This window comes from Miscanthus floridulus, chromosome 11 (genome assembly GCF_019320115.1).
Source record: "Miscanthus floridulus cultivar M001 chromosome 11, ASM1932011v1, whole genome shotgun sequence".
NCBI lineage: Eukaryota > Viridiplantae > Streptophyta > Magnoliopsida > Poales > Poaceae > Miscanthus > Miscanthus floridulus.
In genome coordinates, this window is record NC_089590.1 from 80,344,081 (window position 1) to 80,365,527 (window position 21,447).

General features: G+C 43.3%; 2 protein-coding genes across 3 annotated transcripts; both read right to left on the reverse strand.

Annotated features, from left to right (window-relative positions):
- Positions 1 to 5,310: 5,310 nt before the first annotated feature.
- Positions 5,311 to 18,245, reverse strand: LOC136492279 (glutamate receptor 3.1-like). The gene is made up of 22 exons (XM_066488352.1): positions 17,225 to 18,245; positions 17,027 to 17,119; positions 16,715 to 16,788; positions 16,573 to 16,631; positions 16,419 to 16,467; positions 15,755 to 15,852; positions 15,434 to 15,468; positions 15,248 to 15,346; positions 14,928 to 14,986; positions 14,659 to 14,833; positions 13,917 to 14,090; positions 13,620 to 13,731; positions 12,726 to 12,783; positions 12,541 to 12,646; positions 10,984 to 11,175; positions 9,578 to 9,596; positions 8,907 to 9,218; positions 7,345 to 8,693; positions 6,975 to 7,252; positions 6,735 to 6,766; positions 6,224 to 6,630; positions 5,311 to 6,118 (listed from the first exon to the last, which is right to left on the reverse strand). The coding sequence occupies exons 1-22, from the start codon at positions 17,951 to 17,953 to the stop codon at positions 5,633 to 5,635; spliced, it is 4,995 nt and encodes a 1,664-aa protein (XP_066344449.1). The 5' UTR covers positions 17,954 to 18,245; the 3' UTR covers positions 5,311 to 5,632.
- Positions 18,246 to 18,313: 68 nt separating this feature from the next.
- Positions 18,314 to 21,114, reverse strand: LOC136491340 (uncharacterized protein At4g15970-like). 2 transcript variants are annotated; one of them, XR_010768026.1, is made up of 5 exons: positions 20,754 to 21,114; positions 19,475 to 19,840; positions 18,819 to 19,300; positions 18,603 to 18,718; positions 18,314 to 18,496 (listed from the first exon to the last, which is right to left on the reverse strand). XR_010768026.1 is itself a non-coding variant. In XM_066487611.1 (4 exons), exons 1-4 carry the CDS (start codon positions 20,994 to 20,996, stop codon positions 18,697 to 18,699), a joined length of 1,113 nt encoding a protein of 370 aa, XP_066343708.1. In that variant the 5' UTR covers positions 20,997 to 21,102; the 3' UTR covers positions 18,314 to 18,696. The 2 variants fall into 2 exon arrangements, 1 of the variants encoding a protein (XP_066343708.1); XM_066487611.1 differs by having other exon boundaries at positions 18,314 to 18,718; positions 20,754 to 21,102.
- Between the last annotated feature and the right edge of the window lie 333 nt (positions 21,115 to 21,447).

Below are 21,447 nucleotides of genomic sequence, written 5' to 3' on the forward strand. Positions count from 1 at the left end.
CGAGCGAGACGGAGAATCGGTTCCCTGTCCGAGGCCTAACGTGCGAGGCCTCGAGCGAGGCGAAAAGTCGGTAGTACGTCCGAGGCCTCTCATGCGAGGCCTCGATCGAGGCGGAGAGTTGGTGGCCTCGGACAAGGCCGGGGGTTAGCCAATAGTTGTCTCTTGGCTTTGATTTTGACAGGGTCTAAGCGATTTTTTTCGGTTTTCGCTTAGGGGACCCCTTTTTATGATACCCGACAATAGTACTCGTAGTTTTTATAGAATATTTTTTTATTCAATCATACGTATTCTCTCATCAGTATCTACCTATCGTATCTCTTTATATCTTGATTCTCGTGTAGCCATAGTTTCTTATTTGAGAAATCCTTTTTTCATCTCTCTTCTTTAAGTAGAGTGTCACATTATCTTTTTGCTTAGTTGACACTCTAATTAATGATATAGAAATCATCTAGTTTCATGGTTGAGAGTACCCTAAGAATCTTACTTTTTCCTTATCTGAAATATAAGTCCAATGACACATTGGCACCCTTTTTTAAGTAATATATTTCCTTCATTTTAGAAAATTTAATGTTTTAGGATTCAAAATTTGTCTCTATAATTTTGGATGTTTTAGTTCTTAGATTTAGTTCTTAGATAGACACTGGGTTTGACCCACATCAGTCTGAGATAGCAGCATGTATGTCTTTATCCATTCTTTTTAATCAGTAGTTTATTTCTTAGTTAACATAGTTAACCTTCAATAAATAAAGATACATCGTTAATTTCTTAGTACTAATTTATCCTAAAAGCCTTAAATCAAGTATTTTGTGACGACGAACGACTATATAAATATATTTTTCTAAATATAGAAAGAAAAGGAGTACATGTTATGAAGATTATCATGATAATGAATCTAGTAAATACTAACTTTCTGTTGAATCTACCTCTACGAGGCAGAAGTCACGCTAGGTGTCTCAGTGTCAATGGGCACTTCACTTACTGCTGAAAGTATTTGAATCCGAGTGGACAGACTCCACCATATTGAACACAATTTAGCTGAGTTACGCTCAATTTGCTAATAATACTAACCTTGTGTTCTCAATATCAATATAAAGAGATTTAGATATGGTCAAACTTAGCTTAGCTAACTTATAGCAACTCTAATAGACTCTATATTCTTCATAATTACTTGGGATAGAGATTTTGATAAAAAAAATACCCTCAAATAGTTTTTCTATTTGGTTATCTAAATATAGCTATCTTCTATTCTGGATTTCTCGCTATCAAAAATAAAATAAAATAACGAGAAGTTGCCCTGTTCATTTCGCTGAAATTTGGCTTATGTTGATGTTTATGCTGAAATGTTGTAAGAGAAAAACACTGTTCGCTCGCTGAAAAGTACTGCAGAAACAGGGCATCATCATCTCTAGAGTGCAAACAAGATATATAAACATTGTTGGAGAATAATAAGATATAGAAGCGATTTTTATACGAATGACTCTCCAAATGATGATTTAGAGAGTGAGTTTTAGAAAGATTTTCGGAGATGCTCTTAGGACCCGCCAAACATTCTCAATATCAATATAAAGAGATTTAGATATGGTCAAACTTAGCTTAGCTAACTTATAGCAACTCCAATAGACTTTATAGTCTTCATAATTATTTGGGATAAAGATTTTGATAAAAAAATACCCTCAAATAGTTTTTCTATTTGGTTATCCAAATATAGTTATCTTCTATTCTGGATTTCTCGCTATCAAAAATGAAAAAATGAGAAGTTGTCCTGTTTGTTTCGCTGAAATTTGACTTATGGTGATACTTATGCTGAAATATTGTGAGAGAAAAATATTGTTCGTTCGCTGAAAAGTACTGTTGAAGTAGTGCTGCAGAATAGAGCATCATCATCTCTAGAGTGCAAACAAGATATATAAACACTGTTGGAGAATAATAAGATATAGAAGCGATTTTTATATGAATAACTCTCTAAATGATAATTTAGAGAGTGAGTTTTAGAAAGATTTTCGGAGATGCTCTTATGGACCAGCCTTAATCCTGGGCTCCAGCCCATGGCCTTTGCCTTTTGCCTCCTCGTACACCGGAGTTTCTCGTGCCATGGTGCTTCATTCGTTTTTCTTGTGCTGGACGCATCTTCTTGCCTGGCTGCTTACAATACGAATAGTATTTGTTTCTTGCTTCTTCCCCGAGTCAAATCCAGTGCGATCCGGCCTGGGAATCGGCATATATGGATTTATAGATTCATTAAACTACCATGGCCTCTCTCTCAGTGCTGTTGACAGAGAAAATTACTGGGGCAGTATACTATGCATGCCTCTCTCTCTTCACTTAGCGTGGACCTCTGTTCGCGCTCGCGAGCACATGGAGGAGGTTGGGATTGGCAACGACGTGACGCTACGATAATGCAACTGGTAGCGGCTGTATCTGCCGAGACAAATCGCACGTAAGGTCGGCCCTGGTGGTTTTCCTTAGCAGAACTTTTGTTCTGCGTTTTTAGCTTTTTTTTTTTTTGACAAACAGATCTAAATAGGTTGGCTAAAAGTGAGTAAAAGGAGAGACTAAAGTTTAGTCTATTTAGGGAGTGTTTAGATCCAACTACTAAAATTTAGGAGGTATGTCGAGAAGATGTTGCATGGGTTGTTCGGATACTAATAAAAAAACAAATTACATAATCCGTTAGTACTCCACGAGACGAATTTTTTAAGCTTAATTAATCTATCATTAGCATATGTTTACTGTAGCTACGTTGTCAAATTATGGACTAATTAGGCTAAAAAGATTCGTCTCGCAAATTAGTCGCAAACTATGTAATTAGTTTCGTAATTAGTCTATATTTAATATTCCATGCATATGTCTAAACATTCAATGGGACAGCGACTAAAATTTAGGAGGGGCAACCAAACACCCCTATGCAAACCAAGCTAAAAGCGTTAGGGACGTGAAGAACAGCTTATTTTACACTTTTAGTCCTTTTTTAATTTTTGCTATGGACTCAAACACCCCGGCAACAAAATTCAGGGACTAAAACAATAACCGGACGGGACGAAACATGACGCGGCTGGCGCACTGTTCGGTTCCTAAACATGATACTGTGCGCACGAGACTCCGATCCATCGATCACCCGCCCAGTTGACATGCTTCTTTTCCGGTAAACCCTGGTTGGATACAAAGTTTTTTTTTTTGGAGTTTTACATAAATACTGTGGTTTTTGGAAAATACTTAGGTCTCATGTAGAAAGGAGGTGTTTGGATAGAACAAAGCTTGGAGTTTTAAAAACTGGAGTATTTACAAAACTACAGTATTTTTGCTGTTCTGGAAACTCCACCAAGACCCTCTTTTTTCTTGACAGAGCTCGGCGCGCGTACTCATTTTCACTACGCGCCTTCCTTTTTTTTTTCCTTTTTTTGCCGGTGCATTCTTCTTTTGCTTGAGCCCCTCCCACTCCACAGCCCATGTCCCGTGCTGGTTCGGTGGGTTCATAAGATCCGATCAATAGGGGGAAAAAAACTACAGCAAGACTAGTAACAGAAATAAATGTGATCCGATCAAGGACAGTTTGACTGCTCATCCAATCTGTTTAATGTAGTAGTATAGTACTATAAACATTCATTTAAATAAAAATGAATTCATACGTATGTATAGATACATGCTATTTTTTAGCAGCAAAGACATAAACAACTAGCCTCAAAAGAACGTATTGCTGAGTAGCTAAACACGTCACGGCTTTTTTGGAACAAAGAAACACTGTGGTTTCTAAATACTATGGTATTATATGTCTATGGTTTTTAAAACTGTGGTTTAGCAATACTACAATTTTAAAAAACAACAACACCCAAAACAGAGCCGTATATGTATGTACAAATACATACCCCACAATTCGATTCCGACGTGTCACTTTCTCTGTTCGTATTTTTATGTGCAAGGAATAATAAACTTGGAGTCATTCCTTCTTACAGCGGTCACTCTTTCTATGGTGTTTTTCTTATTCCTACTATATTTATTTTAGGTCACTCTACTACTGTTTTAATGGTTTATAATCTGTATTACGAGATTTCTCTTGTGGCTGTGTCGTATAATTCACTCTTCTTATAAAAAACGGGTTATATTTTCCGCTCGAGAGAAAAAAACGAGTCGTGTGCACGTGGTTGGTGGGTCGGCCCTGCTTCATTCTCGTCCTGCTCATGTCTCCGTAATTCGCAGTATATTATTATATTTTCTTTCGGAATGTCTGCTAGCTGGGTATAGTACATTACTGTACACTACTAGTGCAGTCTAGTGCAATAAGCAACGCATGTGGATTCTTTTCTATTCTTTTCGTAACAGAACGCGAGGGATGACGCCGCGCTGGCGAAGGGTGGCCTGCGCTGCGCATGTGGTACGTACCTGCTGCTGAAAACAATCCGGCATGGAAGATCCGAGCATTGATCAGGCCGTTTCTTGTCCTCAAGGGGTGGAAAGATTGTTGCGTTGCGTGCGTGCTCATTCGGTTGGGCTGGCGTGTTCTCAGCTCGAACCTTTTTCTGTTTGTTGTTTTACAGTAAATTATTTCTAGACCCCAGAATTTATTTCTCGATATAGCGGTAAATGATGTACCCCTCGAGGATTGAATGAGGTATTTGCTACTCGCGGTCCATCATACAGCTATCAGGAACAGTAGAAAGTACGTGTACGTATTTTATTGGTAGCTTGTGGAGCACGGACAACTCGCGGTCACGAGCTTACTCATGATCTCCCGAGAACACGAGTGGTGATGATGATGCTCGCCCAGCCCATTCGCCCTCATCGTCCGCGCAGAGGTGTGTCAGTGTGTCCCTCCTCATCATCCGCGCGCACGCGCAGCTCCATGTCGACCCTGATTGCTGTCGTGGAAAAGATATCTTGTTCACTCATCGTTCATCAATGCCGCTACTGGAGTACTGGGTTCGGCGGGGCTGTAGGAATCGCAGGGCAAACCGACGGACCGAGTAGTAGCCGACGGACGGACGGACCCACCCAAGCGATACAAATACAAATGTGAAGTGTCCCGCGCGCGGCGCGCGACAGGTTGCTGGGACTACGACCCGGTTGCCCGTTCGCGTGCTGGGTCAGGGTCACCGGACGCTCGCTCGCTCAACGGGCAACCGCGCGCCACGCGATGATGCCCTCAATCCGGCAGCCGGCACGAGCCGCGGGGGACGCTTTCCTCCCCGCCCCCGAGACCGAGGTTCTTGCGGGGGACACTCCGCACTCGGCTCCCGAGCGCGGCTCCGCTCCGCTGGACTCGCGTCGCACCGCCGTGACGGGCTCGTAAAAAACCATGTATTTCTCTACTGTATGTATGTACTGGTAGCTTTCTTAATCACACGCCTAGACCCCAACATGTGCGGCAAATTAAGACCACGACCCTGCCCCCATGTGCGCTGCTTTACGCATCTATACAATTCCGCAGCACACGGAGATCCAAATTCACTACACCCTGCACGGACCCCGGTTCGTGCACGGTAAAAACCGAATCAATGTCGCTGCGACCATCTACGTACACGCCTGCTCCATAAACGGCCTACGCGCGCGTACAACATGTACCGTACTAGTAGCTGTTGGTGACGCATCGCCGTATCGTGCGTACTACGCCGGTCCGTCCACCGGACTCGCGCGGCGGTTACCTCGACATGCTGGCGTTGCTGGACGTGAAGCTGCTGACGCCGCTGCTGGAGCTGGTACCGGAACCGGACCCTCCCAGCGCCGCGGGGTCCTTGCAGCTCCCCCCCTTCAGGCACTGCGTCTCCCGGCGGTCCGCGAAGGACAGGAACGCCCGGATGCTGCTGCGGCGGGAGCGGGAGATGGCGCCGTCGGGCCCCGTGGCCACCGCGTCCGGCGGCAGGGATGCCACGTGGAGGGAGTACTGCTGGACCAGGATGCAGCCGTGGATGGCCAGCGCCGCCAGGCACGCCACGCCGCAGATGAGGAACAGCGCCGAGAAGCTCTGCACCCGCAGCCGTTCGGCCGGCTCCAGGTCCGCCGTAGACTGCGGCGACGGCCCGTTCGACAGCCACTTGTCGTGGATCCTCTGCAGGTCGCCGTTCTCCGACAGCGCCAGGATCGCCGTCGACAAGTCCACGGCCAGCGGCGAGTCACGCGGGAACGCCTGCCAGAGCCAGACCACACCAAACAATTATCAGAAAGCACATCTGCAGCAGAACAACAGCTCATCGAGCTGTACGTATGCATGGCATGAGTGAAGGTGACTCACGAAGCCCCAGCCGCTTTTGGTGAACTCCGCGCCCACGATCGCGACCTTGTCGTGCTGGAGCAGGAAGAGCTCCACGTACGGACGCTCGTCGACGATGGCCACGACGCCTCCTTTGCGAGGGCCGAGGTCTAGCGCCGTCTTGTACTCGTCCGGGGTGCCCAGCGCCTTGAGCCTCGACGGGGACACGCCCAGCTCGTGCACCAGGTAGCTCTCTGCGAAGGACCCAACCTGGAACCCGATGGGCTCGTCGCTGGCGATCAAGTTGTCGATGCCCGTGATCGGCGACGTCAGCTGCTGCACGGTGAGGATGGAGGTCAGGCTCGCGGTGTAGCTGGACTGGATGATCAGAACTACGAACAGCCAGATGATGATCACGAAGCGGCCGAGCGTGCTCCTGGTGTCCTCTCCTGCAAAAAAAAAAAGTTCAAGATGCAGAAATGACTCCTGAGCATGTTTGCGGAGTTTTGTCTTGATTCTTGTGCAGAAATGTAAAGAGCTGCATTTCACTTACTGTGGGCAAAGAACAGAGTTGAGAAACTGAACCTGCAAAGAGCACATATATAGCATGTTAAGTATGTGACATTCGACAGACAGCCAAAATCTATGCAGAAGAAGCAGAGAAATGTTTTCAACAAGCAAAATTGATCTGCTTATCCTTCCAACCCGCCTTGTAAGATGACAGTAAGTTGATGGCAAACATTAAGGAAATTAATAAGCAAATGTAAATACATGTTAGACAGTAAGGACTCACCAGAAAACAGTAATAACCTGTTTCACTGGAGGACCGCGGAACTCATCATTGATTCTGTGCTCGAGCAACCAAATCACTGTTCCAATTATCAGAAAGAAAATTCCTGTCACAGACCACATTCTGATGGTAAATGGCTGCAGGAAAGCCCATCCATTCGAGCTCTGTGTCTTAACAGCAGTAAGTATGACAAGCCCAGAACCAACGTATGGTTGGGTGAAATCAACAACTTTTGTCCGATTTGTGACAATAGCTACATCCCCAACAACAGCATCAAATTCCTAGAAAAAGAAAAACGACTATTAAAACATGACTCAGTGACACATACTAACTGTAAATGAAGCTTATTTCAGAAATAGAAAATAGAACTTACATTCGTCACAATTCGACTGATAAGTTCTGTGTAGCTTGGATTCTCACGGCCATTGCCAAAAGGTATAAACCTATATGGAACTGGGTATTGCAACAGGTTTATTGCAGCAGCAAACACATCAATACAGAAACCTCCCACCGTTCCAGTTTGATTGTCAACTGATACAAATTGACGGTAACTTACCCTATTGGGAACTCCAATTCTCAGCTCATTTCCATTATTAGGGAACACCCATCCCCGGGGCGTCGTTACAGTCTCACCTGGCCAGATTGCAGCGTGGAGTTCCTGATTTGCACTGACATTGTATGGTTTCTTGTATAGTGTCTCAGGAGACACAATGGACAGCCCAGAATAGTTGGACCAATAACCAATTGTCCGCAAACCAGACCCTATTATGTTCACAATGTCATATGCAGGCTGGATAAGATTACCATCTGAATCCAACTTTACAGGGCCAGTTGCACCCATGAAATTTACTTTGCGAATTTTTTCTAGTAATAGCATCCCCTCATCAAAGACGCTCAATGCATCCAGATTCAAAGCTCCTCCTGCAACTGCACGCAGTCTGGGGTGTGGAGAGAAGGAAATGTTTCCGCCACTATTGAAAAATGCATCCAACCCATGAGCAAGCATCCAGACAGTGTCATAAGCATAAAGGCCATAGGAATTGAGCAAGCTGCCGCTGCTGCCACTATCCTCCTTCACTAGTTTACTCCATTGTGAAACTAATGTCTTCTTCCTATTGGTGTTTTCTGTGTGCTGACGCAATGTAAGAACACCCTGCATTGTGCTTAGTAATCCATTTTCAAGACGAGGAGCTGAATCGAGGTATGCAGTGAGCCAATCTGTTGCAATCCACACATATCCACCGGATGTCATGCTAAGATTATACGCTAGTGAGAACACGTCAATTCCAGAATCATCATGTGCATGCAGTACAAAAACTCGGGACTCCATCATCGCAGCCTTGACCAGCACAGCAGCCATTTCACTCTTTTTTGCTCCTGGCCTAATTGCAGCTTTATACAAGATCTTCAATCTCCTCTTGGCAAGCTCATCATCTAAGGAGGATATGCCATTTCTTCCATAATCGTCATCAATATATACGGCTGTCACCATCTTCCACCCATAGTAATCAATTAAGCTAGCAACGGAAGCCATTTGAAATTGATCACTGTGGACGGTACGCACAAAGAAAGGATACTGAAGTGGTGTCAGAGTCGGATCAGTTACAGCAAAGGACATCAAAGGTACTTGGAGTTCATTTGCAACATGGGATATGACGTGTGCAACAACTGAAGATTGTGGGCCGATGATTGCGATTGTATCTTTCTCCATGAATTGCAAGGCTAAGCAAGATATAATAAAAGGATAAGGAGTCAGTCAGGCACCATGCTGATTGTATTTTTGTAACAAGACTTAGGCACCTCCAGTCAAAAATAGTTGACGTTTAGGACAAACTATGTCAACTATTGTTAACCGGAACCAGAAGGAGTATGTTTTATTGTCGCAAAGGCAGAGAGGACTAGCTAACAAAAGGGCGAGAGACATGAAAGGGGTACCTTGAACAATGCCGATGAAACCACTGTAGTTGGTATCTTGCATCTGAACAACCAGCTTTGTTCCCCGAAGAACACTTGGATCTTTGTTGATGTCATTGACTGCAGCAGCGATGGCAACCTTGGCAACTCTCCCAATTGTCGAATCGAATGGAAAAAGAGCTCCAATGTTTACAGCACTGGGTCTCACAGAAATATTTTGTCCAAGTGCACAGGACCACAAACAGCAGAAGATGCTCAAAATATGGAGCATGAACTTCATGATTAGTCCTGACTCCAAAGGATAGCTGGGGTATTCTTTAAGAGTCCATCCTCCTGCTCAACATCATATGTTCTGGAAGAACCAAAAGAAAATTTCAAGATGATGCCTGTTTGGCAGATATTTTCGCTATCTAATGACTCGAGCCACTCATCAAGGAAAATTCAGGCATTTACATGATGAACTACAGACACAAATTACAAACTGGAACGAATATCAGGTATAGGGGGGGATATATTCCACATCAACATGAATTCAGGGCTCAAGAACACAAAAATGGACACTCATGGTGGAAAAAAACTGGGAATTCCATTCCATAAAAAGAAACAAAGAACAACTGGAAGGTAAAGCACCAAAACAAACTTAAAAACAGAGTTCTGATCCTAGAAGCTGTGGAGATTAAGCAACCTCTCACCTGAAGATTTGGCCATGAACTATCGGCATAACAAGCAAAATTAGAACATAAACCTAAGCATGAGCTGAGATGGGTTTGACCGCAGAATTCTCTATATATGAGCTCAAGGGGCAAGAAGATCAGGTACGAAGGGGACATGGGACTATTTGGAGAAAACAACAATGTGAATCCAAAAGCGTGGAGCATGCAGGATTCGCAAATAATTGCCCCCCGGAACCTCTTCCCTTTCTGCGCTTTCTTTTTTGTGAATTGAGGCATGGTTGCTCTTACCGTTGGCTCCGGAGCAGCTTAGTTGGCAGTTGCTTCCTCTCAGACTGCACGAGATAGGTGTGAGGGGCCGGTGGCCCGTGTGAACGAGAATAACCCTGTTGGCTCTGGAAGCTGCACGGTGCAAGCCTCACCGAAATACATGTTTAAATTCGTCTGGCTGTCATCGCACTTCTTGGCTCTTGCGACTGTGATCGCACTGCTTGGCTCTTGCAGCTCAGGCACTGAATATTTTCCTAGATACTGGCTCCAGTTTGTCCTGTAAAGCATGATATTTTGAGTGCCTAAATATCACACAATGCCAACATGTTCTAAACAGATCAGCAAGACACAGATATTTTACTTCAGAAATTCAGGTCCTCACGTCGAACATGTGACGGGGAGTAACTCAGTCGCAGCTACATTCCACGTAACCTTTAAAAATGCGACTCCATACGTGAGCGTATCTGGGCATGTAGTACTCTCAGTAATACCTGAGGACACATCGAGCTTGTGCTCTTTTGGGTGGACTAGGTACCTTGACAACCCCAGTCCACAAACCTCCCCTGTCAAGGCCAACAGCAGCAACATCATCGGTGCAGCGAGTTGTCACAAACAATAGCCACGGAACACGACGTTGGGCCCGGCCATCACATCTATGAAAGAGAAATCCTCATCAAATTCCTCATTTCTTAGTCATTTGGTCTAATCGATCACTAATTAATTCTACTTAAGGGCCCAATTTTTCTTTTATTTTAATGCGTCTTCACCAAATATGTGTATTTTATACAATACTTAAGAGACACAGATGACAGAACGTTACCTCAAAAGTCAAAAACACGTGAGCATTATCAGAAAAGCATACGTCCAGAACAACGAATAAATATATCACTATCCACCTGTTGAATTGCTTGAATAAGCTGAAACGATATTTCCTCTATATAATCGGCAACCAGGCTTACATCTTATATTAGTTGTAACAGAAATAATAGTTTCCTCACATAACCCTTTCAGCTCAAAATTGAAGCTACAACACCCAGACATTCATAAAGATAACACAAGGAAACCAAACTCCCAATGAGAACCACACAACAACCCAATGCTACCCAAACAAGCCAACGGCCTAATTCTTGGAGATTCGCTCTGAGTCCTTCTCAGGCCTCCATCCGCAACCTTTTGGAAGGTGTGCTGTCCCCTACCACCTCGATTTTTCCATTGCCTTCTACAATAGTTTCTACGGTGCTATTGTGTTGGCCCCCAAAGGTCCATCCAGGAAAATCTGATCCTAGAAATAAAGAAGTTGGTGTGGTTCTGTAGAATGCAAGGGGGACCTGTTTTATTCGCCGACGTACCTACAATTCAAAATTGAAAGACTGGTGAATTTTTCTGGAAAATTCCTAGTTATAATTAATAATGGACATGACAACAGATAATATGCAAATTCAGCTCTGGTTTGAACTTCTACATAGAAGTCAAAGAAAGGAGATGGGTTCTAGCAGACACAAATTTAGACTATCAGACACCATCTAGCAATAGTCCGTATTTATGCATAAACCAGGCAGCCTCATATCTTCTAATGGCAAATGCCAAAATTCTTCACTTCCTTCTGGTTTCAAAAGAAATCTGAGGTCATGATTAAGTTCCTGCAGTTTCTGCTAAAGTACCTGAAATTGCTGCCGCGATCAAACCTTCCCTTTCAGCCCAATAGATGGCACAATTAACGTACTTCATGGCACAAAAATCATTTGGTAAAAGCAGTGAAATTTACGGGTATCCCCCCCCCCCCCAAAACACACACACAAAAAAAAAAGTACCAGACATCACAAATACATTAACTTCCACAACCGGACAAATTACCCCCCTTGACTATTCCAAAGTGGTTTTGCTGACGTGGCAGTGAGGCCCACATGTTAGGTGGTCTCTCTCTTCTTTCCCTCTCTACACGTGCCACCACCACCTCCCTCAATGAACACTTGTGAGCAACCGGAGATGCAACACTGTCACACGCCTCTGCCATGACTTCCCGTGCAGAGCTTGGAAGCTAGGCCGCATCCCACCAGGTGGAGAGAGAGAAGAGGGAGATGGGAGCTCGGCCACATCCTGCCATGGCCGCGTAGATACGAGGAAGAAGCGCACTAGTGAACTGAGGAAGAAGAGCCCATGTCAGATGAGCTGGCCCATGCCGCCTTGAGGGCTTGTTTGGAAGCTCATGTATCCACCTCAATCCATGTGTGTGGGAGTAGTTTGATGTGGAATTTAGTTTAAAATCCACACCAAACCACTCCCACACACATGGATTGAGGTGGATACATGGGCTTCCAAACAAGGCTTGAGGAGGGAGAGGGAGGTGGAAGTGTTGCACAGAGGGAGAAGGCAGCAGACGTGCAGCATCGCAGGGAGAGAGAGACGAAGGTTAGGGATATGACCCAATATAGATGACATGGCTAAAACGAGGGATAGAGACATGACCCAATATAGATGACATGGCTAAAAAAACTAATGGCATATATCACATGCCACGTATATGCCATGCCAGCCAAAACCACCTTCGAAACCACGTAATTTGTGTGGTTTTGAGAGATCAGGGATGTATATTGTTTGGTACTCAAGTTCATTTTTTTAAATCTCAGCGACAAGTTCCAGGGGGGAGGATGCAAATGGCATTGATTAAAGTATAAATGCACGAGGTGAAAAGTACTAAGGCAGTGAAGGTGTACCTCGTCCCTGAAAACTGTTGCATAGGAACCTGAACTGAAGTCCGTTATTTTCATCTCAGTAGTTTTGGCCCGGACAGTGAGATCCTCCTCAAGTGATGCGACAAATCTAAGAGTACCACGAGAAAATGAGCACACAACAAAGAAAACTGCGTAGCAATCAGGACAGCAAGTTACTTTCCTATTACCTAGAAACTGCAGGAGAGTAATGATGGCGGAGCGTGTCTATTTCCCACAAAGAACTTCCTACACATAAACAAATATAACACATGATACAGAGGAATCAGTTCACAAAAAAATCATAAATGAATGTGTTATTGGCATAAATATGTAAACATGCAAGCATATCAACTTGCAGTTGCATCCATAAGTTATTATGGATGTAACTTCAGGCTGTAATTTAGAACTTGTCATTATCTAACCATGGCTGATAAATCATAATATAGAATAGTCATTTAGTTTGGTCCAAAAATGTCATATCAGACGACATAGAATCAACCAAGGGTCATTTCATTTAAGTTCTCACCAGACAACCTGGATATTTTATAGCATAGGGCATAAACAGTGCTGAAAGCTCTAAAAAAAGGTGGGGGTCCAAGCAAGAGAATTTATAGCAGTCCAATAAAATTCTAAATACTAAAGCTCATACAATACCGATTTTGATAGTAAACATGCTTCCTCTAAAGTTTTTTTACTCAAAAGACAGAAAATTACATCAGCATCATAAAGCAATGAGCCAAAAGAATGAAGCTACATTTCTTATTTTAAGAAAAGTATAGGTTCTATAATTAATTTTTCAAGGTAGGTTGATGAGGTCAGTATATACCAAAAAAGGGATGAAGTTCACAGTTCTACTGCTTTCTATTTCAGAGTTATAATTCTTCCTATTTCAATCTCATTATTGTGAAATCCTTAATCTGACCATCAAGTTAAAAAAAACATGCTTGGGAATTGACAGTAGTGTAACTTGAGCTCAAAGAAAGATTTTTAGGTGATTGCTTGTCACTCTGGACTGCAAGGAAAACAACCGAAGAAAAAGAAAAGGATGAGATAACATCTGTTTGATATGATGAAATACTTACGCATTGCACCAGACTTTGCAGGGTCTGCCTCATTATTGTTAAAAGGATCAGCACCAATCTTCTTAGATTGACTAGCTTCTCCTGTGGCATTGCTATCACTCTCATCAACCTCCTGAAAGGAATCCCATAGCATAAAAATTAGCTTGTGAAACAACAAAAGGAAGATTGCACGGCTGAATATGCTACCAATGTAGCTCAAAATCTGCCCAGTGGACAGTGGAGTATGCACACTTGGATCAATCAAGTGTCCTACACATCCAATACAACTATAAAAAAATGGTGTAGCAAGTAACATACCCAATGGACCAAGAAATTAACTGAGGGATGTCTCCGCAGCAGATTATGAATTAAAGCAATAATAATAAGAGATCCAGCTGGAGGAACTGAAAGAGCAAGTCTACTCAATCTTTTTGCAAATGCAGCAGCAAGATATGCAGGAAGATAAGAAGATTTCAGGCATGTGTCAAGAAGCTGCAAGAAAACAAGTCAAATGTCAGCAGATAGCCATAACTAAATGGTAACTAAAATAATAATGGTTACAGAAAGATAAAAACAAAATCTATTTCAAGATTCAGGAGCATGTATTATGGATATTTGCTCCTTTTCAATCATAAGTGTTGTCCACAACTAGACCAGCAGTGGACACGAACTCAAAGGTGTTTCCCACGGTTTTCAAGCATCAGGATTAACTAATAAACTACAAGTTTAGCCTACTATAATTCGTAGGTAACTTGCACATGGATAATTCTTTCTGCCAGCTGCTAGAGTCCGCATTAAGATGGCCATGATTGTTCCAACTGAAAAATAGTTCCAGACAAAGATGGCAAACTATCACTGTTATAGGGCCTGAATGAGATGCTCTGGAGCAGCATTTATAAAATACGAAGTTGTGGATGGCTGCAGGCCTTGATATTTTTCCCATAGTGGAACTTTATGATATTTTTCAGCTCACAGAAGTTGATTCATCATAAAAAAAAGGGTGATCTACCATACTCGGAGAGGCACCATAATGTGGCAGTCATACTTTTTTTTCACTTACTTGCAAGAACACTGACCGGTGTTTTGCCATGAAAACAGCAGGAGTCAATAGTGCATAAAGATTTTCATAGAATTTTGGATACTCCAGACCGTGTTGTGTCATAAGAATGAAAAGGCCACTTAAGGCCATCACACTGATAACACCACCAATATCATATGATCTAGTCAAGAAATCACTGCAGCAGAAAAAAAGAGTTATACATATGAGAAGATTTATGTCAGTGAAATGTTGAACTGATATGCAAATAATACGGAAATCGTACAACCTACCATAAGATGGAAGGGTTTGACATTGAAGGAATGACATTTTGATGAATTGAAGCAAGGACCTGCAAGGCCCCAAAAAAAATCAAGGCAGGAAACCATAGCCAACAATGAAGCACCTAACTACTGCAAAATAAAGTGAGTGCTCGTAATGTAGATTAGTGAAAGCAGACGATAAATATTTTCATCTTCCTAAGTACTTATATTGTTACCATACCACAATGTGCTAGACAACACATAGGATTAGAAAATCATTGCAGCAAGGGCTCATAATTCAGATACAACAGTAACCATATTTATGTCTTTCAGGGCAAGAACAGCTTTACCTCCTTGTACACATCAAGTGGTAGTGGTAACTTGAGAAAAGACAGCCATGCTTTGGTGAACTTCAATTTTAGTTTTTTCTTGATGTAAGTAGAAGTGTCCTAAATAATTCCATCAGTTAACACCCAGAAAATTTGAGCTTAAGCTAAAAAAATGCCAGTTTATTTGTGGTATATATGATGAAGTACCTTGGAAGAGTCCTTTTCTCCTTTAGAAGACAGCCCTTCATCAAAAGTACAAAACCAAAAGGCAAGAGTAAGAACACTAATCACACATTAGCGCATATACATACGTGGGCTCATAAAAGCATAATATTAAAGCCATTTTATAATTTACATGAGAATAATTTTGTAGGTTCACAGGAATACATGAAATTACTATTGTAAATGAGAGGAAAGCTTATGCTGAAATTTGGCTTATGCTGAAATGTTATGAGAGAGAAATATTGTTCCATGGTTGAAAAGTAGTGCTGAATAAGCTCAAGCGAACAGGGCCAATAAATTACTCACCAACAGTACTCCACATATCAAATGATGATTCCTTTTGAAAATCCATCGAAGGAACATGTGCCAAAAGATTGTATATGTTGTGTACAAAAATACTACTTCTGTTATGTAAGGAGAAGAACATCATAAGACATTAAAACTATACAGCTTTGAAGATGTTCAAAGGCATCAAATATTGCAACAGCCACAGGGTCACAGGGGTTGTATGGGTTCCAATCTTTCAGCTGAGAAGTAAGACAATGCATGATCATGCTTTAAATAATCCACACCAATGACCATAACCTACGGATTGACTTTCCAGAGCCAAAACTATAACACCACAAGGAACAAACCTTTGCTAAATGGCTAGAGTGCACAAGCGCAGGATGAAATACAAGCAACAAATCCACGATTCCACGCTAATTGCCGAAAACCAAGAAGCTAGTACTGGAACAATAACACCTACACACAAGACTTTCCTACCCACGTTCTTTACAAGGAAGCATGAGTTGCATGCATTTTTTGTGCATAGGTTTGTAATAATCATAAATTTGGCACAGAAATGCAATTTTCTATGGTCTCATTGTGAGTCCAAAGTGTGAGCTTCGCTGAAGTTGTTTCTGGAAGCATTAAACTAAAGGTCTACAGCTTAAGATTTAAGACATATAGTGTGTAAAAGAAAGTATACCTGTTTTCTGACCCATCATTTCCATTTTGCATGGCATCTTTTCCAGAGCCTGAATAGAACAACAATACAGTTACAAATTAGTAGAGATGTCAAACTATGCAAGTGTTTTGATGGTCAAACAAAGAAAGAACAAAAAACAAAGACTGAAGACTACCAGTGGTTTTACTGCCCAGACTGTTGGCAATCTTGTCTAAGCTAGTGTAAGTAAAGTAACTGCAGAAGCAATGGTAGGGTGAAAATAAGTACATATTGAGAAAAATGCCAGTAATACAATTGAAAAATTGAGCACATCCTACCAAACATCAGTGTATTTGAAGTACTTTGATCCAAGCAACTCTAACAACGTATCAATGGGATCAGCAGCATGAACCTGTAGAAAGAATGGGAACAGATAAGAGCAAACCCTAGAGTAATAAACAGGAGATACATAGTCGCTAATATTGAGTTGGCAGCACGGTTACTTGAGTAGAAACAAAGAGAGATTTATATCAATTAAGAAACAAGCTCAACTCTGACACAACGCAAACCTCCCCAGCAATAAGGGGAAACTATACATTTCTAAGGCAAAAATCGAACATCTGTAATGCTATAATTGAAGAGAAACTCACGACAGCGTAGAGAAACTTGTGGTAAATTGCCGATTGGAACTTCCCGTCCTTCCCCAGCTTCACGAAATCCATGAGAGCATCCAGCGCTACATCCTATACAGCACAAAAGGTACGCGACTAAGAGTAAAGCCAAATTGTTTGTTCAACTATTTACTCGACACACCCAGAGAAGATGCTAGTAATGCTATCGAAGTTCACCCTGATTGCGTCATCGCTGTGTGGAGACACGCTGAGCTCCACCAGCGCAGCAACGAGCTCGTCGAACCGCTGCCGCAGCCAGGCTCCAAACACGAGCTCGGGGTCGCTGCCAGCATCCCCAGCGGTGGCTGCCGCAGAGGCGGAAGGTATGGATGGGATGAGTGGTACGAAGAAGGACTGGAGCGAGATGAGCGCCTCGAGAGCGACGTCGAACGGCGTGGTGGGGGAGAGGAGCGCGAGGAGGGCGGGGGCGTGGTTGAGGTGGGCGCGCGACGAAAGGAGCTCGGTTCCCAGCTTCTTCACCTCATCTAGGGTTAGGGTCCCGCCTCTGGAACGCCGCTTCTTAGAGGCAGACACGGTCGCCGTTGGCGACAACGATGTCGCCATGGCGGGAGGGGTGGGAAGCGGCGGCGGCGGCGAGGCAGGGGGAGGAGGTGAGTTCTGGGGTTTATGGACGTAGGTGCGGGCTTGTGTAGAAAAAGCTAAGCTACGCGCGCGTCCAGTATGAATGAAGTGGCCCAATGGAGGCCCGTCTAGCGATAGCTCACACACGGCCAGACTACAGAATTTGGAACGCGGCACAGCTCCCTGTATTTTCCGTACTCCGTAGACGACGAGTCCTCTTTTTTTAAGTGCGGTAGACGACTCCTCTGCCCTCTGGAGTGCGTGTGTACATCCATAAAAAGAAGCATGCTCGATGAAACAAGCAGTAATCGACCATGCATCCATGGTGATAGTTACCGGATAGTGTGAATGAAGTTTACTGATTTTATCCAATCGAAAATGGAACTGTGGTGTTTAGCTGTTCGTGCGTCTTTGGTGAGATCTTATCGTCTAGAGGCTCAAAGAAAGCATGCAAATGAAAACGTTGAGTTCCTTTAAAGAAATATATTGAATCGCCATAATTGATGCTGTTGTGGCTATATCCCCGGATCAGCCTTAACAGCTCTGCTCATTCATAGAGCACCTATGCAACCGAGTGATCCATCCAAATCCTAAATTGATGCTGTGATGCAATTTAATGCTAAACTGATGCTGTGATGTAATTTAATGCTTGGCTTACCATGCTTAGCTGCACATCCAGGTAAAACATCTAAGAAGCAAAGGAGACAGAGCTTGAATCTTCTTTGTTCCGATGAGATGCATAGCAATAGCAATAGCGAAGTTTTAGCAACAGCAAAAGCGTCAAGAAAGTGCAGCTATTTGCTTGTCTTAAAGATGAAACTTATCACTTATTCACTTATCAGTCAAGTCAGCGATTAACATTGGAACCTATGGTAAGCAGTCATGAGTCATATTGAGGTACAAACGAAATTAGCCTGCCGAGGTTGGCATCAGAAAAAACTATACACTAAATAAAAAAGGTTAGGGGGCCTACCTTTTGACTAATTCTAAATCAAAATACACGGAACCTTTTTTTATGTATCAGTGATCTCGCATCCTTTTCTTGACTCTCAGCATGCTTTATCGCCTTAACGGTGCGACCATGAAAGACTGCAAAATGAATACTAATTAAGATGAAGACACAGCAACAACAGCATGCTGGAAACCAGCTTAACCTCATACCGTTTGAACTGAGTGTAGGATATCGTACCTGCAATTTTGTGGCACCCGCCAAGCAGATATCTGCAATCTTTTCAAATTTGGGGGCAAGGACAAATAACTCCTCCAATCCTCCATCATAATCCTAAGATCATGAATCTTGCTTCGCAACCCAATGCAACAGTTAGCATGCATAGTGCAGACTTCGTTCAGATCTCTGCTTGGTTCACAGAACCCTCCAAAGTACTTTGTACTCAGAAACTTAATTGTCAATCCAATGTCTGCAATGTAAGGATCATGCTTTATAGCATTGAATACATCCTGATCATGATAGCCAGGATACCTCAATCTTGACGAATACCAGAAACTGTAAAACTCTATGCTTCTTTCATTTGATTTCACATAGCTGAAGCCTCCATTAGCAATATTTCTCAAGTCAGTTGCATTCCTGACATAGTGATCGCATGCAATCTGAAAGTCTACATCAGGATAGAAATGTGGGAACGGATTGCGAAACCACATAATGTCTGCATCCTGGTTTTCAATGAAAACGAAAGAAAGATAAATAAGACTACCAAATTACTTTCATTTCACATATTCAATAATGCATGGGGTCATATTTCACAGACAAACGACACCTGAATCTTTCTCATTTGCAAAATGGGAATAACTAGTCATCAAGTTAAGTTACTGTATTGCAGAATTTACCGAGAATATGAAGTTGTAGCCTTTTTCAAGAACCAGCCGCAAGAAATCTAGCCTTCTCCACATCATTTCAAGATATCCTAAAGTCAGGAACCTCTTCTCTTCAGAGAAATCCACACCCTCGGTTCCCAGAGCAAAGCAGTAGGGATGGATTTTGACACATTGCTCGTATGCTTTCCAATCAAATGCTACAATTACAAGGTGTTTCAACAGCAAATTTGTTCTGACACCAGAACGGAAACTATCGATGAAAAGGTCTATCACTGACCCAGGAGAAGCCCATGCAGCATTAAGTGTAGTCAAGATAACTGTATTGTCTCGCATCGAAGCCTTCTTTAGGACTCGCTCAAGTTTGAGATCTTCACTGTCCTATAAAGATCATTATATATTAACTGGAAACCAATAAATAAATGAGCAAAGTGACTTATCCACTGGCTATAAAAATCAGCAATGCAAAACTAAAACAAAACAGATCTTCTGAGAGAGATAAGTAGCAAGACTTCAGCATGATCACTACTTAGTAAGTCTCATAAGCCTAGTTCACCATTTCATTTGCCATTACAATCAGCATTTTCCATGTGAACAACCAACATCAGTTTGTGATTAGCTGGAAGCCAAGCACAGCTACTACATATAAGCGTCGCAGCATGCTGTTGCTTGTTTGGCCTATCCAGGTTGGGAAAACATCATCAATCCAATTTTTTTTTAAGAAGGCATCAATCCGTACTTTAAAAAGAGTGAATGACAAAAATGACCAGCAGCAAACATTAATAAACTTAGAGTCATTTAGCAAGATTCAAATAAAGTATCTAGAATTAAAAAAATGTTCCAAGCCACAGTAATTTTATTCCAGATGGATATACAGTCGAACTGACACCGAAAATACAGTAGAATGAGATGAGTATTGTATCGGTCTTCCATTTTTCGATCTATGGCATCAAAAGAGGTTAGTTTAGATGGAGGAAGCATGTTTCGTTAAAAAATCAACGTGCTCATGTACACTTTTAATGTACTAGCCGATCTAAAACCACGGCCAACAGATTTGAGTCGCCGCTCTCTCCTCTCTTGCAGAGAACTGGTTTCAGTTGCTTCATCCCAAGGTAAGCCTTCCGTTTCCCAGACATTAAGTGAACAAACATATGGCACAACCGCACAACCACGAACTTCAATTGTCCAATAACTCAGACTGTCAATGTCACTATGCTTAAGAACTCTCAATCATACAGAACAGTGAAACACCAAATCATCAGCATTAATAGAAGGTAGAAGCAAGCGGGTTCACCAGATCGTCGCCTACGGCGCCCTCCTCCTGGGATGCGGCGAACGAGGGCAGCGAGTCCCACCCCCAGGAAGCCCCCGGCGAGCGCCAGACGGCGGCGCGGTATAGCACCGCGAAGGGCAGCGCGACGAGGGTGGCAAGGAAGAGAGCGGCACCGGATCTTCGGAGCGCGTGCCTCGGGAGGCCACGCGAGCGCGCCGCGGAAGGGGGCGCGCCCATCAGGGCTTTGCGCGCTGGCCTAGCCATGTCGGGCCGGGAGAGAACGGAACTACTAGAACTACTGCAGTTCAGTGGCGGCCCCAGCGCTCTCGAGCCATAGCGCCGGCGGTTGCGGTTTGCGGAAGTGGAGATTGTGAGAACCGTCGGAAATAGGGCTTTTAACGTGTGCCGTTCTTTCGCCTGAATGCCACTCTTATCACCTTACCGTTTGTTTTTAACAGAGCTGACACGCAACTAGACACGAAATGACTCCTTTGCCTATTACTGTGTCCGGTCAATTCCCTATCGTCCATGGGCTTCTCGTTGGACTCTCTGGTTCATTCCCCACTCCTATCCAAACCCTAAGCAGGCTAGCCACTCAGGTCAGCGGGGAGGGAGCTCGCGGGTGAGGCGCGGCCGCTGCAGGTGGTTCGCGCGTGCGGGGAGGATCCGCGCGGGCGCGGGCTTGCGCGCGGGGAAGCGAGTCGTGGCGCGGTGC